Below are 23,850 nucleotides of genomic sequence, written 5' to 3'. Positions count from 1 at the left end.
ATAAAATAAAAATCCTTCCCAGGAGGCTCATCTTGTAGTCTGAAAACACATCAAATTTGGCAACTCTCTCTCAGAATTAAATCGAACTGCTGTCTATCATCATGGGCTGCAGAAGCTGAGAAACCCACCGTCCACAGAAAGGAGAGGATTAATTTCTCACCAGTTTTTTGGGGTTTTTCTAGGCATTCACTCTGTAGTCAAGGAACCCATAAAAAACTGATTAAATTCAAAGCTTACATTGAAGAAGAAAAATGCACCCATATGTTCATTGCAGTGTTATTCACAAAAGCCAAGACATAGAAACAACCTAACTGTCCATTGACAGTTGAATGGCTTAAGAATATGTGTTATTTATACACAGTGGAGTATTACTCAGCTATAAAAAAGAACAAAATAATGCCATTTGCAGCAACATGGATGGAACTAGAGACTCTCGTACTAAGTGAAATAAGTCAGAAAGAGAAAGATAAGTATCATACGATATCACTCATATCTGGAATCTAATATATGGCACAAATGAACCTTTCTACAGAAAGAAACTCACAGACTTGAAGAACAGACTTGTGGTTGCCAAAGGGGAGGGAGAGGGAGTGGGAGTGGGATGGACTGGGAATATGGGGTTAATAGATGCAAACCACTGCATTTGAAGTAGATAAGCAATGAGATCCTGCTGTATAACACTGGGAACTATATTTAGTCACTTGTGATGGAACATGATGGAGAATAATGTGAGAAAAAAGAATATATATATATGTATAAAAATACATAAAAGTGGGTCACTTTGCTATATGGTAGAAACTGACAAAACACTGTAAATCAACTACAATGGAAAAAAATTAAAATCATATAAATGTAAAAAAAAAAAAAAAGAATCCCTAGATTTGTAGATTCTCTAGGTCAGGCTGTAGTCATCCTGATACAAGAAATACTATACAGAAGATATTTTTATTGAATGAACTATGCATATTTTCTTTTATTTTATGATCCTATCTCCTACTATATAGTTAAAGAAACTTGGGTTCCGGCGTTGCCATGAGCTGTGGAGTAGTTTTGCAGATGGGACTTGTATCTGGTGTTGCTGTGGCTCTGGTGTAGGCCGGCAGCTACAGCTCTGGTTAAACTCCTAGCCTGGGAACCTCCATATGCCACAGGTGTGGCCCTAAGAAAAAAAGAAAAAAAAAAAAAAACTTGGTTACATCCCAAGACTTTCTGCATCAGTTTTTATATACACAAAACATTTTGTGGTATTTATTAGCTGAAAATAAAGGCAAAAATTACTGGAAAGAAAATTTTTTTTCTGATGAACTTCAACAGCTACACCATATAAGGACAAGATCTAGTTTGTTCTCAATTTTTTTTTTCTTTTTAGGGCTGAACCTGGAAGTTCCTGGGCTAAAGGTTGATCAGAGCTGCAGCTGCCAGCCTATACCACAGCCACAGCAACACCAGATATGAGCCTCATCTGCAAAATTACTCTACAGCTCATGGCCACACCAGATCCTTAACCCACTGAGTGGGGCAGGGGATTGGACCTGAGCCCTCATGGATACTAGCTGGGTTCATTACCACTGAGCCACAATGGGAACTCCCTGTTCTCAAATTTTAAAACTAATCTCCATTTTAGATATGAATCTTTAATTTCTCAATGTAATTCAAGAAGGCAACATATTTCCAAAGAAATGTTAGAGGTTAAATGAATAGGTCTTTAACATGGTACCAAGAAATCGCTTTTCTAAATTAAAAGACAGCTCACTTAATTAGGAATTAAAATAGAAAGTAACTTTCATCTTTAAACTGACCAGTCGGTGGCATCTTACATTTTTCAACAAAAATTATTTATAATTCAAATACAAATAGAATGCACAACTAGAAATAGAAGCCTTAATTAGTATTCTCTAAGAAACACTATTAATCATGTCCACAGAGTAAAACACAAGTTTACCTTAAGTGCTGACGTCATTTCCTCCAAAGCCGGGTAAGTAGATGCTCCCAATAATACTGTGCCATTCTGGCTGCTCTCTGATGTAAAACAAAGATCAATTTAATTACATTTCATCAACTTTTTGTAGTCTGAATATATTACAATGTGGGTAGATAAACTCTATTTCTAATTTTTTAAGCATATTTAATGAAATGCCAGATGTAATTAAAATAGACACTTTACTGTTGCTAAAAAGACCTCTGTAAAAATTGTCAGAAGATAATTTTAGCTACTGAATTCATTTCACAATCTATTAAAAAGTACAATCTCTAAATAAACAGTCTCTGCATTACAATTCCAAGGTACTTAATCCAAGGCATTTGTGAAATGCCTCAGGTAACTGATGCTACATTTCCTGAATTCTTATACTCAAAATTCTTAAAGGTATCACTATTCTAAAGGCTGTCAATGCAAGGCAATCATTATACTGATAACACAAGAATCAAAATTATGGCTTAAAATTACAAACTCTTTACAATAAAAAATAGACCATAAAAAACAAGGACTCAACACAGAAAAATAAGATAATGTTACTACAGCAAATATAGTTTATAAGAAACTTCTCAAAAAAGTGAACAGAGTTCATGTCATATTTTTTAATGAAAAAGGCTATAAAATGTTAGCAGAAGCTAAAAATAATAAAATAGTATATAATAAACATCAGGTTTTATGCACAGCAAAGAAAACACCAAATGTTACCAGAAATTATCTCCAGATAAAAAGAATTATAGGTGGATTTGAATTTTTTTGCTCATCATTTTTCTATCATAATTTAACCCCTCCTAAATAATAATAATAAAGCACATTTTGTGTGTGTTATATAGCCTCTAAGAGAATATAAATTTGGAGATAACTCCTCAACAAAGGTGGACTTGGGTACAAGGACTCCTGAGGAAGTATGATAATTTTTTTACAAACATAAATATATGTATTTCTTGAAAATAACCATCCATAGCTTTCAGATTCTCAAGAGATCTCTGACCCATGAACGATGAGGAGAGTCACTGTTCAAATAAGAAAAGCAGGGAGTTCCCATCGTGGCGCAGTGGTTAACGAATCCAACTAGGAACCATGAGGTTGCGGGTTCGGTCCCTGCCCTTGCTCAGTGGGTTAATGATCCGGCGTTGCCGTGAGCTGTGGTGTAGGTTGCAGATGCGGCTCGGATCCCGCGTTGCTGTGGCTCTGGCGTAGGCCGGTGGCTACAGCTCCGATTCAACCCCTGGCCTGGGAACCTCCATATGCCGCGGGAGCAGCCCAAGAAATAGCAACAACAACAGCAATAACAACAACAACAACAAAAAGACAAAAAAAAAAACAAATAAGAAAAGCAATCGACAAACAGGTTGAAAACATAATTAACAGATATAATCTTTTTTATTTCTAGCCTTGATATATCTGCTTTATTCTCCTGTGGGAGAAATGCTTCATTTACATTTTAATTCAGGGGTTTTTTTTACAGGAAGTTTAAGAAGTAATTTAAATATGAAGATGAATACACAGTAATTATCTGGGTTTCTTAATTCTCTATGTCTAATTAATGTGGGCATAAAATCACACAGAAGTATACATAACAGCAATGCAATACAGCAGTTAAAGACCACCATTTACCACCTATAACCAAAGGTACTCTGAAGTGTGATAACTGGAGAAGTGTTTAGTACATCATTTGTGATGAATAAAAAATTTTGTATATCCCTAGTCTTAATCAAGATTAATAATACTTTGTTACTGGTTACACTAGCAGTACCAAAGAGTTGTATGGCGGCCTCAGTATGTACTATAGTTGCAAATAAACTCCTGGGCAGGTTGGTGTCACTGGGTTCTTTAAGCTTGCTTGCCTCATCTACACTGAAATTCTAGTCTTTTAGTGACCTCATCATTTAGACTAGCCAGAAAGGCTGCCCACCTAGAAAGAAAGCAAGATTGGTAATGTCACACACATATCCTATTAAAAAAAAAAAAAAATCAGACTTTAACATCTTACCTCCCTGCTCTAACTGCAATACTTGCAGCTCCTCTTGCGATAAAGATGAACATTCTGGGGTGAGCAAACAGCTGTCACTGGCTGTACCAGGCTCAGAATTTACCATCTCTATATCAGACCCCTAGAGAAAAAGCAGTAATCAATTATCTGTCTATCAACTACACAAAGCTAGATTTGAAATATGTGTACATGCTTCCATTATTATATGCTTCAGTTGCTGCTATATTCCAAAAGGAACAGTATTCTTTTGTTCAACCTAGTCCAGAAAAACCTATGGCAGGGAAATAGCAGGAGAAGCCACAGGTTTAGATTCTAGAAGTCAGCCAAAGCTAAACACTCTATGCTATAAGCCCAAGTAATAAATATGAATCCCGGATGATAACTTTCTAAACTTACCTATTTCTATTACTTTGCTCTAACTCAACACTTACGGAACTACAATAGGCAAGGCATTTTGTCAGGTGCCATGGGGTATAAAAATTGAAATCTACAGATTTGGAGTTCTTGCTGTGGCCCAATGGGATCAGTGGCATCTTGGGAATGTGGGAATGCAGGTTCACTTCCTGGCCTGGAACAGTGGGTTAACAATCCAGTGTTGCCACAACTGCAGCTTATGTCACAACTGAGGTTCAGATCTGATCCCTGGCTGGGGAGTTCCATGTGCTGAGGGGCGGCCAAAAAAGAAAAGGGAAAAAAAAATGTATAGCCTATTCAGAGAAATAGCCACAAGCAAATAACTACTTATTATTGCAACAAGAAGCTAAAAGAGGTTAAGAGCAAGGATTAAAATTAACCTATTAGATTAACAGAGTAAACTTTCCTTATAAAATTTTAGACTCTTTTTATTCTTCCAAGGTTGTCCTTCCTACTTTGATGATAAGACTATCTTTTCTGTAATAAAAGTGGATCTTAATGGATTTTTTCTCATCTTAACTAGCAAAATAAAGTTATCCACTAATGATTCTGCCTTTCTCCATGTTCCGCCCTCCATTTTTCCTATAATCTACTAATCCACAAAATCAAAAAGTCTAAGTTCTTCTGACACACAGAAGTTATAAGAGCAAAAACTGAGATTTCATTAAAGGAGTGGGTTTGAGTTGAGTCCTAAAGAAAATTCTGAATATAAGGCTTTGGGAACACAAGGTTCAGGTTGAATTATGAGTCACTGGGGAAATCAGTTCTGGCCTATATCAGAATAGTAGCAATGATAAAGGGAAAGGAAATACACATAATAGACACTAGCAAGAAAGAGCAGAACCTGTTAACAAGATATAGAGGGTGAGGGGAAAATGTATAAATACGATCAACTCTGTGGCAAGGCATCCCTAATACAGAATACCCAAATGACACACATCGTTTAAGTGTTAGAAAGGTTTGCTGTCTTGCTTCACACTGCAGGTGCCCACCAATGTGCTGCTCCTACACTGTTCATTATCCTTGAAGGAGAAGTTGTTCTCTGAAAGTTGATCTAAGCTTTGGAGAATACAGATTAAAAATAGAAGTCATTTATTAAAAAAAAAGAAAACCACACCAAATTCAACCAGTACAGCTGCTATTAATTTTAAAATTTTCTTACAGAAAAGGCAATCTTTTTTATTTTGGCCACGCAAGGCATATGGTGTTTCTGGGACAGGGATTAGATCCTATGCTGCAGCTACAGCAATGCTAGATCCTTAACCCAATGTGCTGGCCTGGTATGGAACCTGTGTCCCAGCATGGGAGAGACACCACTGATCCCCTTGCATCACAGCAGGAACACCTAATGTTGTTTTCTGCAGGACATGACTAACCAGCTGTCTAAACCTTAAATTATCAAAGCAACTGTGAAAAATGCCATTCAAAACTTTTATTGATGAAGGAAAGCTGGTGAGACTTAAAAAGATGCTAAAAACAAACAGGAAAACTATATTTAAATCCATTAAAACTTTAAACAGATAGTTTTATCTTATTGCTGCTATTCATCAGTATTTTATGATTTTTTTTTTCTGTAATTAACAAATATTACCAGAGTTCCTGTCGTGACACATTGGAAACAAAACTGACCGGGAACCATGAGTTTTCAGGTTTGATCCCTGACCTTGCCATGAGCTGTGGTGTAGGTCACAGATGCAGCTTGGATCTGGCGCTGCTGTGGCTGTGGTGTAGGCCAGCAGCTGTAGCATCAATTCGATCCCTAACCTGGGAACCTCCATGTGCCGTGTGCGCGGCCGGAAAAAGAGAAAAAAATACACACACACACACACACACACACACAACCCATGTGAGAAAATGTTAGGTATAATATGTAACACCATACTTTTATAATAAAATTCATTTTTGTGACAGAGTTATAGCCATAGTCCTTTTCCTGCCAAATTCTGCAATAACATAATTTAATGTAATATAACTATAGGTGAAACACATGTTCTCCACACTCCTTTTTGGTCTATTTAACGTAGACTCTGGTGTTTTCTAGTTATATAATTTTGGCCAAATTACTTAACCTCTCTAAATGTAAGACTTGATTTTCACAACTATGAAATGAGAATGAAAGTAATCCCATAACACAAAGGGTTGTTTAAAATTATAGGAGAATGTAAGTAAAGCACAGAGACTAACCCTCAATAAATTATCTGCCTAATGTCTCAAAGCTGAGGAAAGCAATGTACAGTAATGTTGAAGATGCTGGCTCATGAAGAGTTTTCAGCAGTGAAGCATAACGTGTGTGGGAAAATGCCCCAGCTATAGACAATTCAACCTTAAGTTTAAATATAAAAAATACTGGCCTTCAAAGAACCGAGAGTTTATATCACTGTTAACACATAATATTACAAACTTCCTTATAAAAAGTATTAAATAGCATATACCTCATGATTGATGACAGTCCAACCACAAGATGAATCACTGTCACTGGAATTTTCAGACATTTTTCAGGTCTACAAATACAAAAACATATTGACATGTGGGACATACTTTTTAAATTCTATAGGAAGCACTATATGTGACCCCAGTACAAAAAGTGGCTTACTGTCTTCCAGATTAAGCTGAGACAACCCACCCACAGGTTTACCATACAAGACAGGCTTGCAGACCTGTATGAACAAACGCAATTCTTTTAAGACAGAGATCCTCCTTAGCTAGAATGGTCTAGGTGGTCATACTGTGGAAAGAACCAGCATGTTGGGCCTGAAAGAAAATGGACTATTTGGACAGACAGACTCAAAGGGAGAAAAAAACAATTTTACTGGGAGGAAGTCAACTGCTGAGAGAATGATAAATGAGGAAGAGTCAACAAGAGTAAAAGCCTATGTTTTCAATGAACAGTACAGTGTGAAAATCATGGCTGAAGAAACCAGGTGGGGGAAATGGAAGAGTTTCAAGGCCAAGCAAAATGAACTCTACTGTGTTTTGAAGCAACTAACGTCTTCAAGAAGGGAAGGAATGGTTTTTAGGAAAATAACCATGTAATACTTCAGTTGGATTAAAACAGGGGAAGAAAAAGACCAGGAGTTGGTTAGAAATCTGGTCATTAGCAATAACCTAGATAGACTGAAGCCCTAAACCAGCACACAGTGATTATTCTACCTGATTTGTTCTACCCTTTTTCTCTGAAATGACCATTTAAATTTCAAAATCAAGCTCCTTAAAGTAAATGGTATCTTAGTGACTTTGTTTTATATGTATAAGTCTTACAAATGCTTCTATTATTGCTTATTATTGCATATATACTGAGAACCCATTTATATCTAAGTTGATGGTTAGTGTTCTAAGGGAACTCTACTCTAAACAATTTAATATGGAACCAGGAGTTCCCATCATGGCTCAGCAGAAATGAATCTGACTAGCATTCTTGAGGACGCAGGTTCAATCCCTGGCCTCGTTCAGCAGGTTAAGGATCTGGCGTTACCTTGAGCTGTGGTATATGTAGTTCACAGACATGGCTTGGCTCTGGCATTGCTGTGGCAGGGTGGCAACTGTGGAGATTTGATCCCTAGCTTAGGAAATTCCATATGCCACAGGTGCGGCCCTAAAAAGCAGAAAGAAAAAAAAAAAAAAAAAAGAACTATAGTAGGTCTTTGAGATTAAGAAAATTGGCTGAAGCCTAAAAAAAAGCATTCATTCTTCAGGTGAAAGATTCTCTCCTTGCCTTTGCAAACCCCCACCTCCTAAAGTCCCCTAATAGCCCATATCCTCACTGCTTCTCCATCTCACTTCTTTATTTTCATAAAGACCTCCCAAAACTGCTAGGTTAAAAGATTAAGGATATTTAATGTGTATATATCTCCTACCCTTATCTAGGTAATTTCTGAAATTTCCAATTAAACAGTTCTTTTAAACAGATAGTCCTTAGCTTTTGCTTTCTAGCAAAAACAAACTCCTAATTGCTCTGGAGATGAGATTAACAAAGAAAACATTTCAAAAAAAAAAAAGTTAAACTGGGACTTTAACATATTTGTATTTCCCAAATCAAGGAGCCCTCTTTAATCAGATCCCAGTTTACTTCTGTTTACTTGTCTCAGAGGCAGAACAAGTTTGACATCAAGCCCAAATGAAGGAAAAAAAATTCCCTTACTGGCTACACCACCAGAGTAACAGTTTGAATAAGCAAAATTCACAGCCCTACTAAAGAACCCTCTTAATTCAGCTGTTTTCAAAAAGTTGGGTGCACAAAAAAGTAAATTTCTGAACCCCACCCAAGACACACCAACTCCGAAAGTTACACTGTGTTTGAACCTCCCCATTATAGTCAGTTATCATCCTAAAATGGCAATATTTTGCCATTCCTTAAAAATGCTATGATTTTCAAAATTCTCGTTGTGGCTCAGCAGGTTAAGAACCCAAAAGAGTGTCTGAGAAGACGTGGGTTCAATCCTTGGCCTCACTCAGTGGGGTTAAGGATACAGCATTGCCACAAGCTACAGTGTAGGTCACAGATGCAGCTGAGATCCAGCGTTGCTATGGTTGTGCAGACTACAGTTGCAGCTCTGACTCCTAGCCTGGGAACTTCCATGTGCCCCAGGTGTTAAAACTTTCCTACAGCCTTCAGGATAATGCCCACAGGCCTTGAATATCAAGCACTTTTGTCTCTAGTATCTCAACCTCTCCTTCCTTTCCCTCCCTCTTCCCCCAGCCTTTTCAATTTTCCTAAAAAGCTTAGCTTTCTCTTAACTCACGGGCTTTGAGTTACTTTCAATAGAGTTTCTCACCCTCTCTCTTACCTCCATCCAAACTCCCTGCCCACTCTTCCCATCTCAACTAAGGCATGACTGTGAACCATTCCCTGACCATATCGCCAAAGACTAGTATTTTCCCTAATTTACCACTTAAAATAGAATATTGTGCTGTAATTGCTTGTTTACTTGTCTGTTAACTCATATTAGGCACTCAATAAAGAGAAAAGATAAACACACATCTGGGTGATGATGCAGTTAGTGACACACTTCTAACATGAGAAATCATGAAATAAATTTATGTCCTAACGTGATTAGTATGCTCTATATTCTTTATAGAGCTCAGTGGTAATGAACCTGACTAGTATTCCATGAGGACAAGGGTTTGATCCCTGGCCCCGTTTGCCATGACCTGCAATGTAGGCTGCAGACACGGCTCAGATCCTGTGTGGCTGTGGCACAGGCTGGCAGCTACAGCTCCAATTCGACTCCTAGTTTGAGAACTTCCATATGCGACGTGTGGCCCTTAAAAAAAAAAAAAAAAAAAAAGCAGAGTTCCCATTGTGGTTAGGGAACCCGACTAGCATCCATGCAGACACAGGTTCCATCCCTGGCCTCGCTCAGTGGGTTAAGGATCTGGCGTTGCCGTGAGCTGTGGTGTAGGTCGCAGATGTGGCTCAGATCCCGCATTGCTGTGGCTGTGGCGTAGGACAGTGGCTACAGCTCAGAATGACCCCTAGCCGGGGACCCTCCATATGCCATCAGCACAGCCCTAAAAAGACACACACAAAAAAAGCTAAATTGTTCCTCAAGGAACTCAAAATTCTGGAGGAAACCATGAGGTCCTTCTCCTCATTACTCTGACCCACAGCTGAACACAAAAATCCATCCCATTTAGAGGGCTTTACTAATAACTTAGAAATAAGCACCAGAGTTTATACGAAATTTACAAAGGCGTAAAAAAATCATACAGAGTTATAAAGCTAAAGGTACTAATGAAAACAATAAACTGGAAATCCTTTCCTAGACGCAGGCTTCCTTTCACTCATTAGGGTAGTTTCTTTACCCAAATCTCCAGACAAGTATTTCCCCACTGCTTTTTGGATGACCACTCATAGGCTTCTCAGCCATTTCAAATACAGCACCTACAAAACTCAAGATCATTTTCCTACTGTTATCTCAGAAAAAAGCATTAGCTAAAAATAATCCAGCTGCAAGCAGAAGCCACCAAACATCAGGTCAAAAATTTAGGATTTAGGATAACTGCATTTGGGATAACTAAAACTCTTACCTTGGGCCAGAAAAAGCCCATCAAGCCTAAATCTTTATCTACTTCCTAACCCTAGTTCATCATTTCCCACTTCAATTACAATGACAGTGTCTTCAGTTTCAATTTCCACCCCCCAGTCACTCCTTACCAAGGCTGCCCTACTTCGTTTATTCTAAAACATAAATCTCATCACTTAATCACTCTATCATTTAAAATTAGCCTCCAGTGCCTTCAAGATAAAATCCAAACTCCAATAACAAGAGCCTCCAGAAGAGAAACAAGTCATTTACATTGACTCTCACTTCATAAATCCTAGGAACATTTCTTCACATCTAAGATTTTGTAGAACTCTATGGAAGAGCACTTGACACTAAGTACTACAGACATATGGTTTCGATAAAGAATATAGAGCATACTAATCACGTTAGGACATAAATTTATTTCATGGTTTCTCATATCTCATTTACAAAGTTACTAAACGGTAGAAGTACTATACTGCACTAGTATAATCACACTCTCCAGCACATAGGGGGCCTACAGTTAATACTATTTTAAAGTCACTCCTTTATCTACCTGTTCATTCACTATTTATTGAGTTCTTAGCGCATGGGAGAATCTAAAAATATACCAATCTACAAAATACGTAAGAGTGTCTTGGAGTTCCCGTTGTGGCTCAGTGGGTTAAGAACCTGACTAGTATCCAGGAGAATGTAGGTTCAATATGTGGCCTCACTCAATGGGTTAAGGATCCGGTGTTGCTGGCAAGTTGTGGCATAGGTCTCAGATGCAGCTCGGATCTGTCTGTTGCTGTGGCTGTGGCCGAGGCCAGGGGCCACTGCTCCAATTTGACCCCTAGCCTGGGAACTTACATACGCTATGGGTGCAGTCCTAAAAAAGACAGGAAAAAAAAAAAAAAAAAAAAGTCTTGCCTTCCTGAGGCTAAATTCTATTAGTAATTGACTATGTTTAACTTTATCTGTCTAAGCTTCAGGAAAGCAAGGAAGGTTGAGAAATTTACCCATCCTGTTTTGTGTTCTGACAAATAGCTAACTGTAAAGGACCAACCTGCCCTCACAAAATCCCAGGTAAGGTTCACTTCCACCCATCTTAAGTCCCTTGTTTGCTTGCCTCTTATTAAAATTCCTTGGTTCATGAGTCTCTTCAGGGAGATGGGATTAAGATGGCAGAATTGGAGGAGTGGAGCTCACCTTCTCTCATAAAAACAACAAAATTACAATCAAATGCTGAACGACCTTCAAACAAATGGACTGGAAACTTTCAAAAAGTTATCCTACTCCAGAAGACAAAGAGGAGGCCGCATCAAGATGGTTTCAAATCCATTATAAGACCATTCAACATTTTATGAAATTAAATGTTTACGTTAGGTATAACATACCTCAATAAAATGAGTGCAAAAACAAAATTCCTTGGTTCATTAATGAGATATTCCTCATTAATGAACCTTCTCCCTATTGCAATAGTCTGAATTAAAATCATCTCAATTGGCCTATGCATCTCATCTTTCACATTGGAGTCATCTAATAAACAACATAAAACAGGAAGAGTGTTTTGTGTGTTTGATGGTGTATTTCCTACTACAGAGAAAACATGAAAAAAGAGAATAGAAAATTCTGGTTTGGAGAGGCTTAATTTCACAAAAGATAGTCAGGGAAAGCCCTCTTGAGAAAGTATATTTGAGCAAAGATTTGAATGAGTGAGTGAATTATCACGTAGTTAACTGGAGGAGGAGTGTTCAGACCAAAGGAACAGTAGGTACAAAGTTAGAACCAAGCCTCTATCTCTGAGAAAGAGCAAGGAGGCCTATCTGGTTGAAGAGGAGTGGCCTAATAGGAAAGCAGGAAGAGATGAGGGCAGAAATAAGAGAGTGGGAGACAATGATGGAGGGCCTTACAGATCTTAAGACTTTTTACTCTCAATGAAACAAAGTCACAGAAGAATTTTCAGAAAAGGAATAGAAAAACCACACTGGCTACCCTATTGAGACAGAACTGTGAGGGGGCAAAGGCAGAAACAGGAATACCATTTGCAAAAAGCTACTACAATAATCCAGATGAGATGGTGGTGGTTTGGACCAGGTGGTAGCAAAGACAGTAAGAAGTGGGCAAATTATACATGTACTTTGAAGGTTTGGCCAAGAGGACTTCCTGAATATGAGGTATGAGGGATGACCTTTGTCCTAAACATATACAAGAATGGAATGGCCCCTGAGATAGGAAGCAGGTTATGAAAGGAAAATTGGTACACTGGTTGGAGATATATTAAATTTCAGAAAGCTAATATCACATCCAAGTGGAAAAGTCAAATAGGCAGCTGGTTACTGAATTTAGGGGAGAGATATGGACTAACAATATAATTTTAAGACATTTTAGGTGGCAGCTGTCAAAACTAGTAAACACAGCAACAATATTAATTTTAACTCAAAAAGTACGGAGTGAATATTACCTGATATGATGTTACCCTTCATAATTCCTGAGTAGCTACATTTTACTATGGAAAAGGTATGGTTTCCATTACTGTATCTTATAGAATTAGACATGATGGAGAAGAATGGGGGCATTATTCTCCCACATGTCTATAATTCCGATGTAAGCCAACCAATGGGCTGTGAGTAAAGGTCCCAAAAGTGCTTCTGGACTGTACATGTAATCAAAGATGAGTCAGTCAGTCTGGAAAGTTTTCAAGAATCCATTTTGGAGTTCCCGTAGTGGCTCAGCGGAAACGAATCTGACTAGCATTCATGAGGATACAGGTTCTCTCCTTGGCCTCATTCAGTAGGTTAAAGGATCCAGTGTTGCCATGAGCTGTCGTGTAGGCCACAGAGCGGCTCAGATCTGACATTGCTGTGGCTGTGGTGCAGGCCAGTGGCTACAGCTCTGATTCAACCCCTAGCCTGGGAACCTCCATATGCCATGGGTGTGGCCCTAAAAAGACAAAAAATACAAAAATAAAACAAGATAAAATGCCACTCTTTGTCTTGTAGAGTCCCACCAAAACAATGCTGAAATAGATTAAGATGGGACACTTGTTGGAGTTCCCATCATGGTGCAGTGGTTAACGAATCCGACTAGGAACCATGAGGTTGAGGGTTCGATCCCTGCCCTTGCTCAGTGGGTTAAGGACCCGGTGTTGCAGTGAGCTGTGGTGTAGGTTGCAGACATGGCTTGGATCCCGCGTTGCTGTGGCTCTGGTGTAGGCTGGCAGCTACAGCTCTGATTAGACCCCTAGCCTGGGAACCTCCATATGCCACGGGAAGCGGCCCTAGAAAAGGCAAAAAGACCAAAAAAATAAATAAATAAGATAGGTCACTTGTGAGAGATGCAACTGGGCAGGTGCGAGGAGGCTCTGCCCTCATCACTTTCTACTGTGCCATTTTTCAACTCTTTCCTTGGTCCCTCCCAAAATACACACAACTACCCTAAACACTTACATACAGATAACAATGAAATCAACTGCAAGTTACATACAACACTTATTCCAAAGTCTCCCCAGAACCTTGAAAATAAGTATCCTATACAATAAGGTCAAACTCCTTAGGGTGAAATTCAAATGCTTTCACTATCTGACTTTAGCCTAGTTTGCAATCAATTAGTTCTTTCCTAAAGAACTATCTCACCTGGTCAAAGTAATCTACTTGCTACAAGTGGAAAAGGACAGCCCTAACTCCATGTCTTCACTTACTCAAGTCATACTTCCTGGCATGGTTTCCTCCTTTGTTTTAATTTCTACATTTAAGGCTGAGTCCTCCTCTATGAAGTTCTCCTTCATGTTTCTGACACACTGATCTCTCCTTCTCCTCCATGTACAGTATTTACGTCTTACTTCTTAGCATAACTTGCTTAACAGCAGCTTCTATTATTACTTTTATCCATGAGTTACCTTACTAATTAGTATTAAGTTCAAAGCTTTGATAAGGAGTTCCAATTTTACTTTTGATGTCTTTATAACAGAATAAAAATTTTAACTGCCCTCTTCTAGTCGTAAAATTCACACATAATAACTGCTCGTTTTTGTTTTTTTGTTTTTTTGGTTTTTTTTTTGTCTTTGTAGAGCCACACCCGCAGCATATGGAGGTTCCCCAGGCCAGGGGTTGAATTGGAGCTGTAGCCGCCAGCCTACGCCAGGGTCACAGCAATGAGGGATCCTAGCTGCATCTGCGACCTACACCACAGTTCATGGCAATGCCAGATCCTTAACCCACTGAGCAAGGCCAGGGATCAAACCTGAGTCCTCATGGATGCCAGTCAATTTGTTCCACTGAGCCACAAGAGGAACTCCTAACCTCTCATCTTTAATCCTTAATATCCTATTTTTATCTACAGAAAAGGACATATAAGCATTTATTCATATCAGAAATAGTAATGAGATAGAGTCTAATTTCAGGTCTAGCTCCACCCTTAAGCTTGCCTCTCTGTTAAACATACCAGATGATGAATGCTTTTAGTTCTGGGTGGGGCGGGGTAGTTTGGCCATGCCTGTGGTATGGAGAAGTTCCTGTGCCAAGGATCAAACCCATGCCACAGCAGTGAAAATGCCAGATCCTTAACCCACTAGGCTACCAGCAACTCCCTAAGTGTTTTTTATTTCTGCCTATTTTCAAAAGGGATCTAGAGCCACCAAAATCACTGACCACCACAATGAAGGAGTTGAAACAGAAAAGCTTAAGAAATCCGCTATTATCTAACAATTTTGCCCACAGCTAGGTGTGGAGAGAACATGCCCCACTTTAGCTTCCTATTAAAAAGTCTCCAGTAACAAGGAAGGAAAATGTGATGATGCCCAATGCCATATTACCCAGTGGTTTGGCCCGTTACTGTACTCCTCAGCTCTAAAAAGACGTCTTACTAAAACCTAATAATCCGTTAGGCAAAAAGATGAAAGTTTCCAACTGGAGCCAGCCTACGTATACTTCGCCTCACCTTCAGCAGTCAGATGGTTATATGAGACCAATCTTTCTGATACAATACTGAAGATGATCTTAACATAGCATTAAGACAGTGAAGTTTAGTTCGGATTATCCAAAGGCATTTTACTCTTCAATCCTGTAACACAGACAGCCCCCATAAAAGTACCAGGCCTCAATCTTACCCTCGACCTAAACTCTGTTGTAATACCACTAGGGGTTGGGGGGAAGCCCTACTGGACTCATTTTCTTGTTCCTAAAACTGTTAGTAAGGACAGAGTTGACTATATTTTCAAGCATCTTTCTTTATAAAAATCATCAGTAAAAACCTCTTTCTGATTTTAGTGTTAGAATAACTGAACTTATCCTGAGCAGTTGGATTAGGTAATTAAAAAGTTTAGGCTCTCATAGTATGTAATTTGTGTAGAATAATATATTCGTTCTTGGTTCCATTTTATAATTCCTACCTCTGTGTTCCCTTCACTTCATTTTTTCTTGTACTTTTGTTACCCTGCTGCATTTTATCTATCTCTATAAGTTGCTTCAATTCTGACAAGAGAAACTCATCCATTCATTGACATTCATTCAACAAGTATTTACTGAACACCAATTACATAACAATGTTCTAAATCCACTTATTTAATTACTAACCTTTAGAGCTCAAAATAGATTTTGAAGATTACAGCAACAAGTACGATGAGTACAAACAGAAATAAAATATGCAGATTAAGAGTGAAGAGGGTGGAGTTTCCTTGTGACTTAAGGGTTCAATCCCTTCTAGGTTCTGTGAGGATATGGGTTCGACCCCTGGCCTCCCTCAGTGAGTTAAGGATGCTGCAAGCTGTGGCGTAGGTCGAAGAAGCGGCTCAGTTCCAGTGTTGATGTGGCTGTGGCATAGGCCTTAGCTGCAGCTCCAATTCGACTCCTGGTCTGGAGTCAAATTTTCATATGCTGCAGGTGCAGCCCTATTAAAAGAAAAAATACAAGAGTGGAGAAGGCATTTCAGGTAAGATGAAGCGCATGTACAAAGGCAAGAAAAAGCATGGGCAAAAAAAGTCCTCAATAGCATAAGGACTACACTCTTATGTTTATTGCCAATTTGATTTAAATACATCTAGGACATACACTTCCAATATATAAGCAGGATATAAGCATTGGGAACAAGTTTCCTAACTTTTTCCATTCTGCTATTTAGAAATGTTTTTAATATTTTAAAAATTATTCAAAAATGACTTTAATGACTACATAATAGGTAGATTTATTACAATTCATTCCCCTATTAATGGATGTTTATTTACAGTTTTTATCACAATAAGAAATAGTGATGCAGAAAAAAGTCATCTAAGATTTATTAATATAAAGCTTCAAAAAACCTTAAGACCACCTGGCAAAAATATAGCTCAAAGATTTAAATATACAAAATAAAACCACAAAAAAATTAAAAATGAGCTACAGAATAGTGCATGCAAAAAATAAAATAAACCACACATAAAAAAGACTCAAACTGAAGTTTTACAATCCTGGGATAAAGATAGGACCTTTTTCTAAGCTTTACATAGAACCTAGAAGTCATAAAGAAAAAGCTTTTCATTATACAAAAATCATGAACTTGTTTGTAAAAAGTCATATATATAAGCATGATATACTGAAAATACCTGTAACATATATAACAGAGCTTTGAAAACATTTAAGTACACCAATAAATCAATAAGAAAAAAGATTAAAAAACTGAATAGAAAACTCAGCAAGAAACATGAGTAAGCAATTTATAGAAAATATTAAAATGCCTTATGAGGTAAAAAATGCTCAACCTTACTACCAAAGATACACAAAAAGAAACAAGATTATTTTAATGCCTAAACAGAGAGTAACAAAGATTAAACAGGTCAATAGGTTAGATACAGAAAAAATGGGCACTGTAAACCCTGAAAATGTATATTGTCATTAAAATCTTATGTCCTATCCATTAATTTCATTTCCTATCCAATTCGTTTCTAGAAATTTATCTGATAGAAATACCCACCTGAGTACGAAAATATATACACCTGAAATGTGAAAGGTCTACCATGAGTGAGTTCATTTAATTTAAAATTCACAGGAGTTCTCACTGTGGCTCAGTGGAAACGAAACCAACTAGTATCAGTGAGGACTCAGGTTCCATCCCTGGCCTTGCTCAGTGGGTTATGGATCTGGTGTTGCTATAAGCTGTGGTGTAGGTTGAAGAAGCAGCTCGGTCCCGCATTACTGTGGCTGTGGTGCAGGCCTGCAGCTGCAGCTCTGATTCAACCCCTAGCCTGGGAACCTTCATGTGCCATGGGCGTGGCTCTAAAAAAAACAAATAAATATCTGTGCTTAAGGTCTTTCAAATCTGAAAAACTAAAATTACACATATGTTTGCTAAATTTCAATGACCTATTATTATCTTTATAATCAGCAGGAAATAAACTTTTTAAATGAAAAGACAAACCCATCTTTAAGTAAATAAATGACACAAATCCAATCATCTTCAGGATGACCAATCCCTTCAAGAAGTTAAAGGACTTAAGAGAAGTTTACTGTGGAAAACTGATGCTCCAGGGCTTTGAAGAGTTCACAGTGCAGCAATTACGGCAACAAGAGTCCAACTGGTGTCCTGCCTCTTGGTTATATTCATCTTGTAAGTGGATGTAAAGATAACCTCTCTGCAGCAAGCTGGATTTCCTAATTCTAATGGAGTGAAATTCCTTTTAATGACTGAAATCTATCGCAAAAGATAGGTATCTGGAAAAATAATCCCCAGTGGGAGTAGAAATTTCACTTTATCCAGAAAGAGGCACAATAGTGTTACATACAGTAGATTAAACTTCTGATCTAGAAAACAAATTCTGCAAGAAGTGAGTCAATAGACAATTTCATCACAGTTTTCTTCTATGATGTAACATCCCTCAAATTGGGAAACAAAAGCAACTACTACCATATTTGAAGATAAAAGTATCCCTTTTTGCCTTCATCAAAAAAAGCCACACCTCTAATAAAAATTTTAAAATAAAGTGAGTAAACAATATGAATTCAAAGGAAATTAATATACCTGTTAGGAAATAACCTTTTCATCAGCTATTCTCATTCTAAGAAGAACACTGACTTTCCAGGATTGTCAGATCTTAATTTTGTTTTTTTTTTTAATTTTTATTTATTTTTATTTTATTTTTGTCTTTTTGTCTTTTTTTTTAGGGCTGCACCTGCAGCATATGGAGGTTCCCAGGCTAGGGGTAGAATCAGAGCGGTAGCTGCCAGCCTACGCCACAGTCACAGCCACACCAGATCCGAGTCTGCAACCTACACCAACAGTTCAGGGCAACGCCCGATCCTTAACCCACTGAGTGAGGCCAGGGATCGAACCCTCACCTCATAGTTCCTAATCGGATTCGTGTGCACTGCCGCCAGGACAGGAACTCCTAGATCTAATTTTGTAAAAAGCTTGAAAGAGCCCATAAATCTAAAGCCTGACTAGACTCCATACTGCCCTCACTTGGGCAGTATTAGCCCTTGGTGGCTCATTTTCCCCTTTCAGGGATAAATAAGTAAAACTACTTGGATCTGGTTCGATGTTTTCTTCTACTCTCAAATTTTTAAAAACTATTTTTACTTGTTAAAATATATGTATTCATCAGAGGCCTATATTTTTTATTTTAAACCTACTTTCCACTAGAGGCTAATTTGCCCTAATTTTTGTTCACAACTCTTCTACTTTTCATGTGGAAAAAAAGCCAGAAAGATAGAAAACAAAGGGATTTTACATATTTTTATTTTGTTCTCCATTTTTTAAAGTACAGAATAGATAATTGCACATCCACTGTGACTTTCTAGTAGTAACATTAGATAAAATGTTAGTAAAGATGTTATTTATCAATGAATCATATATATAAGCAGACTAAACTATGATACACTACACATTTCTTTGCCTTTTACTTTCACTTATATTTGCCCTCTTAAGGTCCTCAGAATTGATTTACAAGTTTCTGAAAGACCTTTTTACTTGAATGTCCTACAGGTTGACCCAATGTGAAGTTACACTCAAAAGGTCAGATGTTGTATATAATATAGTCAAGGTTGACATTGCCAGAAGGAGGTGTCTAAGCTCTAAACTGCCTCTTTCTCTGAATAACAAATGCTTGCACATGCAATGTATCTCTGGTAGGATCTGGGATTTCACATTCAGTGTAGGCTCACTGTTCATGAAGTCCACTTAGAGAACCGTTTTAGAACATTAACAACCCCACCCACTTCTTACTGCTAAGTTACTCTGACGACCTTCCTTAAACTTTAGATGTGTAATTAAAACAAATCAAAACCAAAATTAAAGGCCCAACCTTAAAATGCACACTACAGTTTCAGACTTTTAATGCAGCAGACTGCAAAGTCACAGTCAGGAAAGGAGCCAGGTTTCCTTCAACTTCGTAAAAGGCAAAAAGCTCTACCAAAGAAATCAAATTAAGACCCCATTTGACTTTTTTCCATCAAACTTTCCAGTCCATAAGTATATATCGCATTAAGTTATCACACTCCAAATGTATAACCTGCTTTATGTAAATGTTATTTATGCAGGCCAATACTTTTACATAGGTAGATTACTGCCATTTATAAAGTGATATCACTTTCATATCAGATTTTGATCTTCACAAATACCCCCACAAGTATGGCAATGATTTACAGTGTACAAATGGAAACAACAGAGGCTCACAAGTTAAATCATTTGTCAGCATCATTAAATATCCTGACTCCCAATCCAATTCTTTTTTTATATTTCATAATGCTAGCAACATGAACCAGAAGAAAGGTTTTGGAATAGGGCTTTACAGACAAATACTGAAGAAAAATCAGATTTCTGACTTCTGGTAATACAAATACTTCCTTCAGGAAACCCTACAGGCCCTTAGGCAGGTTTCCACATGTTAAATACCCTTTTCAAAAAAAACTTCTCTAACTCTATCAGAAAGCTGTGATCCTCCCCATATTATAGGACTAAATTTCACCTTAGAACTCAAACTGAGATTTTTTTTTTCAGGTTTATCTGATGCAACACATCAAACATGAACTCTGAAACCAACTCATTTTTTTCTAACAGTTTTAATTTAGTCAAAACTGCCAGAGAAAGATAAATATGGTATGATATCACTTATACATGGAATATAAACAATATACAACTAACCAATCAATATAACCAAAACAGCAGACTCACAGATAAAGAGGGCAAATTAGTGGTTACCAGCAGGGAGTAAGGAAAGGGCAATATAGGGGTGCACGAGGTAGGAGGTACAAGCTATCCAGTGTAAGAAAGGCTCAAGGATATACTGTACAACACAGGGAATATAAAATATTTTATAACAGATGTAAATGAAAAGTAGCCTTTAAAAATTGTATTCAAAAACTTTAACTAATTTAAAAAAAAAAAAAACAAAAACTGTGGAACTCCTAGGAAGAAAGTTCTTGAAAAAGTAGTTACCACTTACAATATGGCAACTTCCTCATCCTAACCACACACAAGCACAAAAACAATTTAGCTTCTAGTAGTTCTGCATTGTTAGATGAGTCTGCATTTCTGTTTTAAAATACCCTGGACTTAACAGGCCTTGCACTATGTCCATACTCTTTATATGTCAAAAGCTACTACTTCTAAGAAATCAGTTGAAATCCACCTAATTTTTTAAAATATTTAACTTGGATAAGAATACAATTATACAAACTAAACAACAATATTGTGGAACCAGTTAATAAATCAGACATTTTAATCAATTATGAATGTTTTTTATACCTTGTAAATGAACCCAAGTATCTGGTAAGATACTGAATCAACAAAGGACACAAAACATACAAAATTAAACAACAGAAAGTATTGAAAAGAAGTTGAAATTTGGGGAGAGAAACAAAGCTCCAAAGAAAACAACCTAAGAAAACAAAGCATGACTTCTACAGTCTAAAAAACTAAAATGCTTCAGAATGGATATTTTTCTAAGAGTTAATGGACACTTGGAGTTGAGGTAAACCCGAATTTTTCAAGACTGATAACTTCAAAAATACATAAACTATTCCTATCAAAGAATAACGTGCCCTTTCTTTATGACAGAGCGCAAATGTGAACTAAATATGCTATTTACCCAACCATATCCAACGTGTCCATAATAGAAAACAAAAAACATAGTTTTCAAAATGATTCAATGAAAACAAGCTAAAATTTTCTCATTTTATAATAGTTTAACTTCTTTACTCCCACTAGCAAGTGATTACAAATAAATAAAAAATCCTTCTACATTCACATCCTTTCAGATTAAATGCCCATGTGCCACCTTGAATCATAGGAATAATCAAGCTTCCACTGCCTTAACTGAAGAAAGCAATTTTGTCTTTTACTGTACAAATTGAAAACAGATCAAAATAAGAAGAAAAGCACAAACGCTAAGAATTACTGTCACTGGGTTTTTTCCCCTTTCTAGTCCAACACATTTCTTGTCACTTTTCCATATGTAATTTCACTTAAATGTGTTCTTCTTAGAGTTTGTATATGCAGAAAAGGGGGCTCCACCTATGTTGTCTGTTGTTATTTGCTTTTTAAAATTAATGTTTATGTAGACTAACTGGAATTGCTGCACCTGTGTCCCTTTTTAATTTTTTAATTTTTTTTTTTTTTTTTAGACCACGCTGGCAGCATATGGAAGTTCCTGAGCTAGGAGATTAACCCTCACCACAACAGTGACAATGCCAGATCTTTAACCACTAGGCCACCAGGGAAGGAACTCCCCTGTGTTCCTTTTTTTAAATTAAGTTTTTTTTCTATAGAAATTGTGAAAATACCAGAAAATACAAAGAAAAAAAAATCTGTAGTTTCACTATCCAATCACTTTTACAACTCTATTATCTTTTTGATTCTAATTTCCAATAGGCATAGAATCACTTCTAGTTCTGTAGTTTAGTTAACAAAATGAGAATTATACTTTCTAACCTATTTTCACTTAAAAACTAGTAGTTCCCACCCCCTTAAATATTATTTCAGAACAATTCCTAATAGCTCTTTAATTAGAATCCCATCCTTAGCTTTGGTAAAATATTAAAAATTTACTAAAATAATACCCTGGATTTCCTTTACCTTCCCCCTTACGACTGTAGCTCAGAGAATAATAAACCATTCACACCAGCTTCCAAAGTGTGATAAATATCCCCCTGAGAAATGTGAGGCCTAATAAGATTCAAAACTTAAGCCAAAGATATGATGCGCTAATATGACGTTTCCAGTACTATCCAGTAGATGTGACCTTACTGGAGGAGACAAATCTAAAATTCGCAGTACTAAAATAACTACCTATTCTAGCTGCAAGAAAGCTCCACTGTCTTTTTTTTTTTTTTTTAATAAAGCTAGAATGAAGCAGTGCAAATTTCACTCATTCAACAAAGTACCTAATTGGCCGAGTTCGTTAAAACTGGCGCTCCCAATGGCAAAAAGTTGGGTTCCTTAAACAAAGGTAAACATGTAATTTGTACAAAGCACTGTGCGGACTACTGTTACGGAGGACTTAACGATTAGGAAGGTCCACACTAAAAGAGATCCGTGGAGGGGAAAAAGGATAGGCAGAGGGATTTGACCATTATTAGCCTGGCGCACAAACAGAAATCTCAAATACATTATTTAATCTTTCTGTATCCTGGTATCACGGGACTCAAACGTCACCAAAAAAGATGGGCCGGTTGAAAATCCGGCAGGGTGACGCACATAACATCTCACCATATGGACTCTCATCAATCAGGACCAAGAAGCGCCTTAAGCCAGCCCAGGGACGAAAGGCGGGTGCATCCCCCGGCCGTCAGCTCCCCCACACCCCCGCGCACTGCTCGCGTCTGCACGGAGCGATTCAAGGCTGCAGGACCACCGCAACAGACGCCTCGGGGATCAGCTCTGCCGCGGAAGCTGCAGACTCGCGTGCGAAAGAGGCCACCCCGGCAGCCGCAAACGCTAAACGCCTAGGGTCAAGAACTTGCCTCAGCGAGACCCCACGACTGCCTCCGCTAGGCGGATGAACCACGGGTGCTGGCCAAGACCCCGACAGTCGGCCCGACTCCCCTCCCGGTGTCCAAACCAGCCCAGGGCCGTACCTGAAGGAGCAGCGCCACCCCCCGCGGGACGGCGCTGGCTGTCGTGGTGGCGGCAGTCACAGCTCCCAGAGCAGTGACGCCTCTCATAAAAACAACAACCTGCTCCCAGGCGTCCGCAGCCAGGAGGCGGCGGCCGGCGGGGCGCCGTGGCGCATGCCGGGACTCGTAGTCCCTTCCGAACCTCATAACGGTCGGTGGCGGAGGAAAGAACTACGACTCCCGCAGGGAAGCGCAGCCGGCCGCGGCGAGGCTGGAGGAAGCTGGGCCCCGAGGTAGTGATCCTCACAACATCCGGGCCCCGGCACTGGAGAGGCGCAGTGGCCGGTCACTATGGAGACGGGCTTTTACAACCACACGAAAGGATTCCACCCAGGAGGACAGGTCCCGGGATTAAGAGGATTCGTTTTCACGTATTGGTCCAGC

At 38.3% G+C, this 23,850-nt stretch overlaps 1 protein-coding gene across 6 annotated transcripts in view; it reads right to left on the bottom strand.

The window, feature by feature from the left end:
* Positions 1–23,571, bottom strand: part of CCPG1 (cell cycle progression 1) — a 43,309-nt gene extending 19,738 nt beyond the window's left edge. For 3 of the 6 annotated variants that reach the window (XM_047766289.1, XM_047766291.1, XM_047766293.1), the window contains exons 1-4: positions 23,428–23,565; positions 6,812–6,880; positions 3,966–4,086; positions 1,943–2,019 (exon numbers count right to left, since the gene is read on the bottom strand). In XM_047766289.1, coding sequence (XP_047622245.1) covers positions 1,943–2,019; positions 3,966–4,086; positions 6,812–6,871 — 258 coding nt within the window. In that variant the 5' untranslated portion in view covers positions 6,872–6,880; positions 23,428–23,565. Of the gene's footprint in view, positions 1–1,942; positions 2,020–3,965; positions 4,087–6,811; positions 6,881–15,957; positions 16,143–23,427 lie in introns of those variants that run through there. The other 3 variants (XM_047766294.1, XM_047766292.1, XM_047766290.1) reach the window with 3 other exon arrangements.
* Between the last annotated feature and the right edge of the window lie 279 nt (positions 23,572–23,850).

The sequence above is a fragment of the Phacochoerus africanus genome, chromosome 2 (genome assembly GCF_016906955.1).
Source record: "Phacochoerus africanus isolate WHEZ1 chromosome 2, ROS_Pafr_v1, whole genome shotgun sequence".
Lineage (NCBI taxonomy): Eukaryota > Metazoa > Chordata > Mammalia > Artiodactyla > Suidae > Phacochoerus > Phacochoerus africanus.
This window is presented reverse-complemented; position numbering and strand designations above follow the sequence as displayed.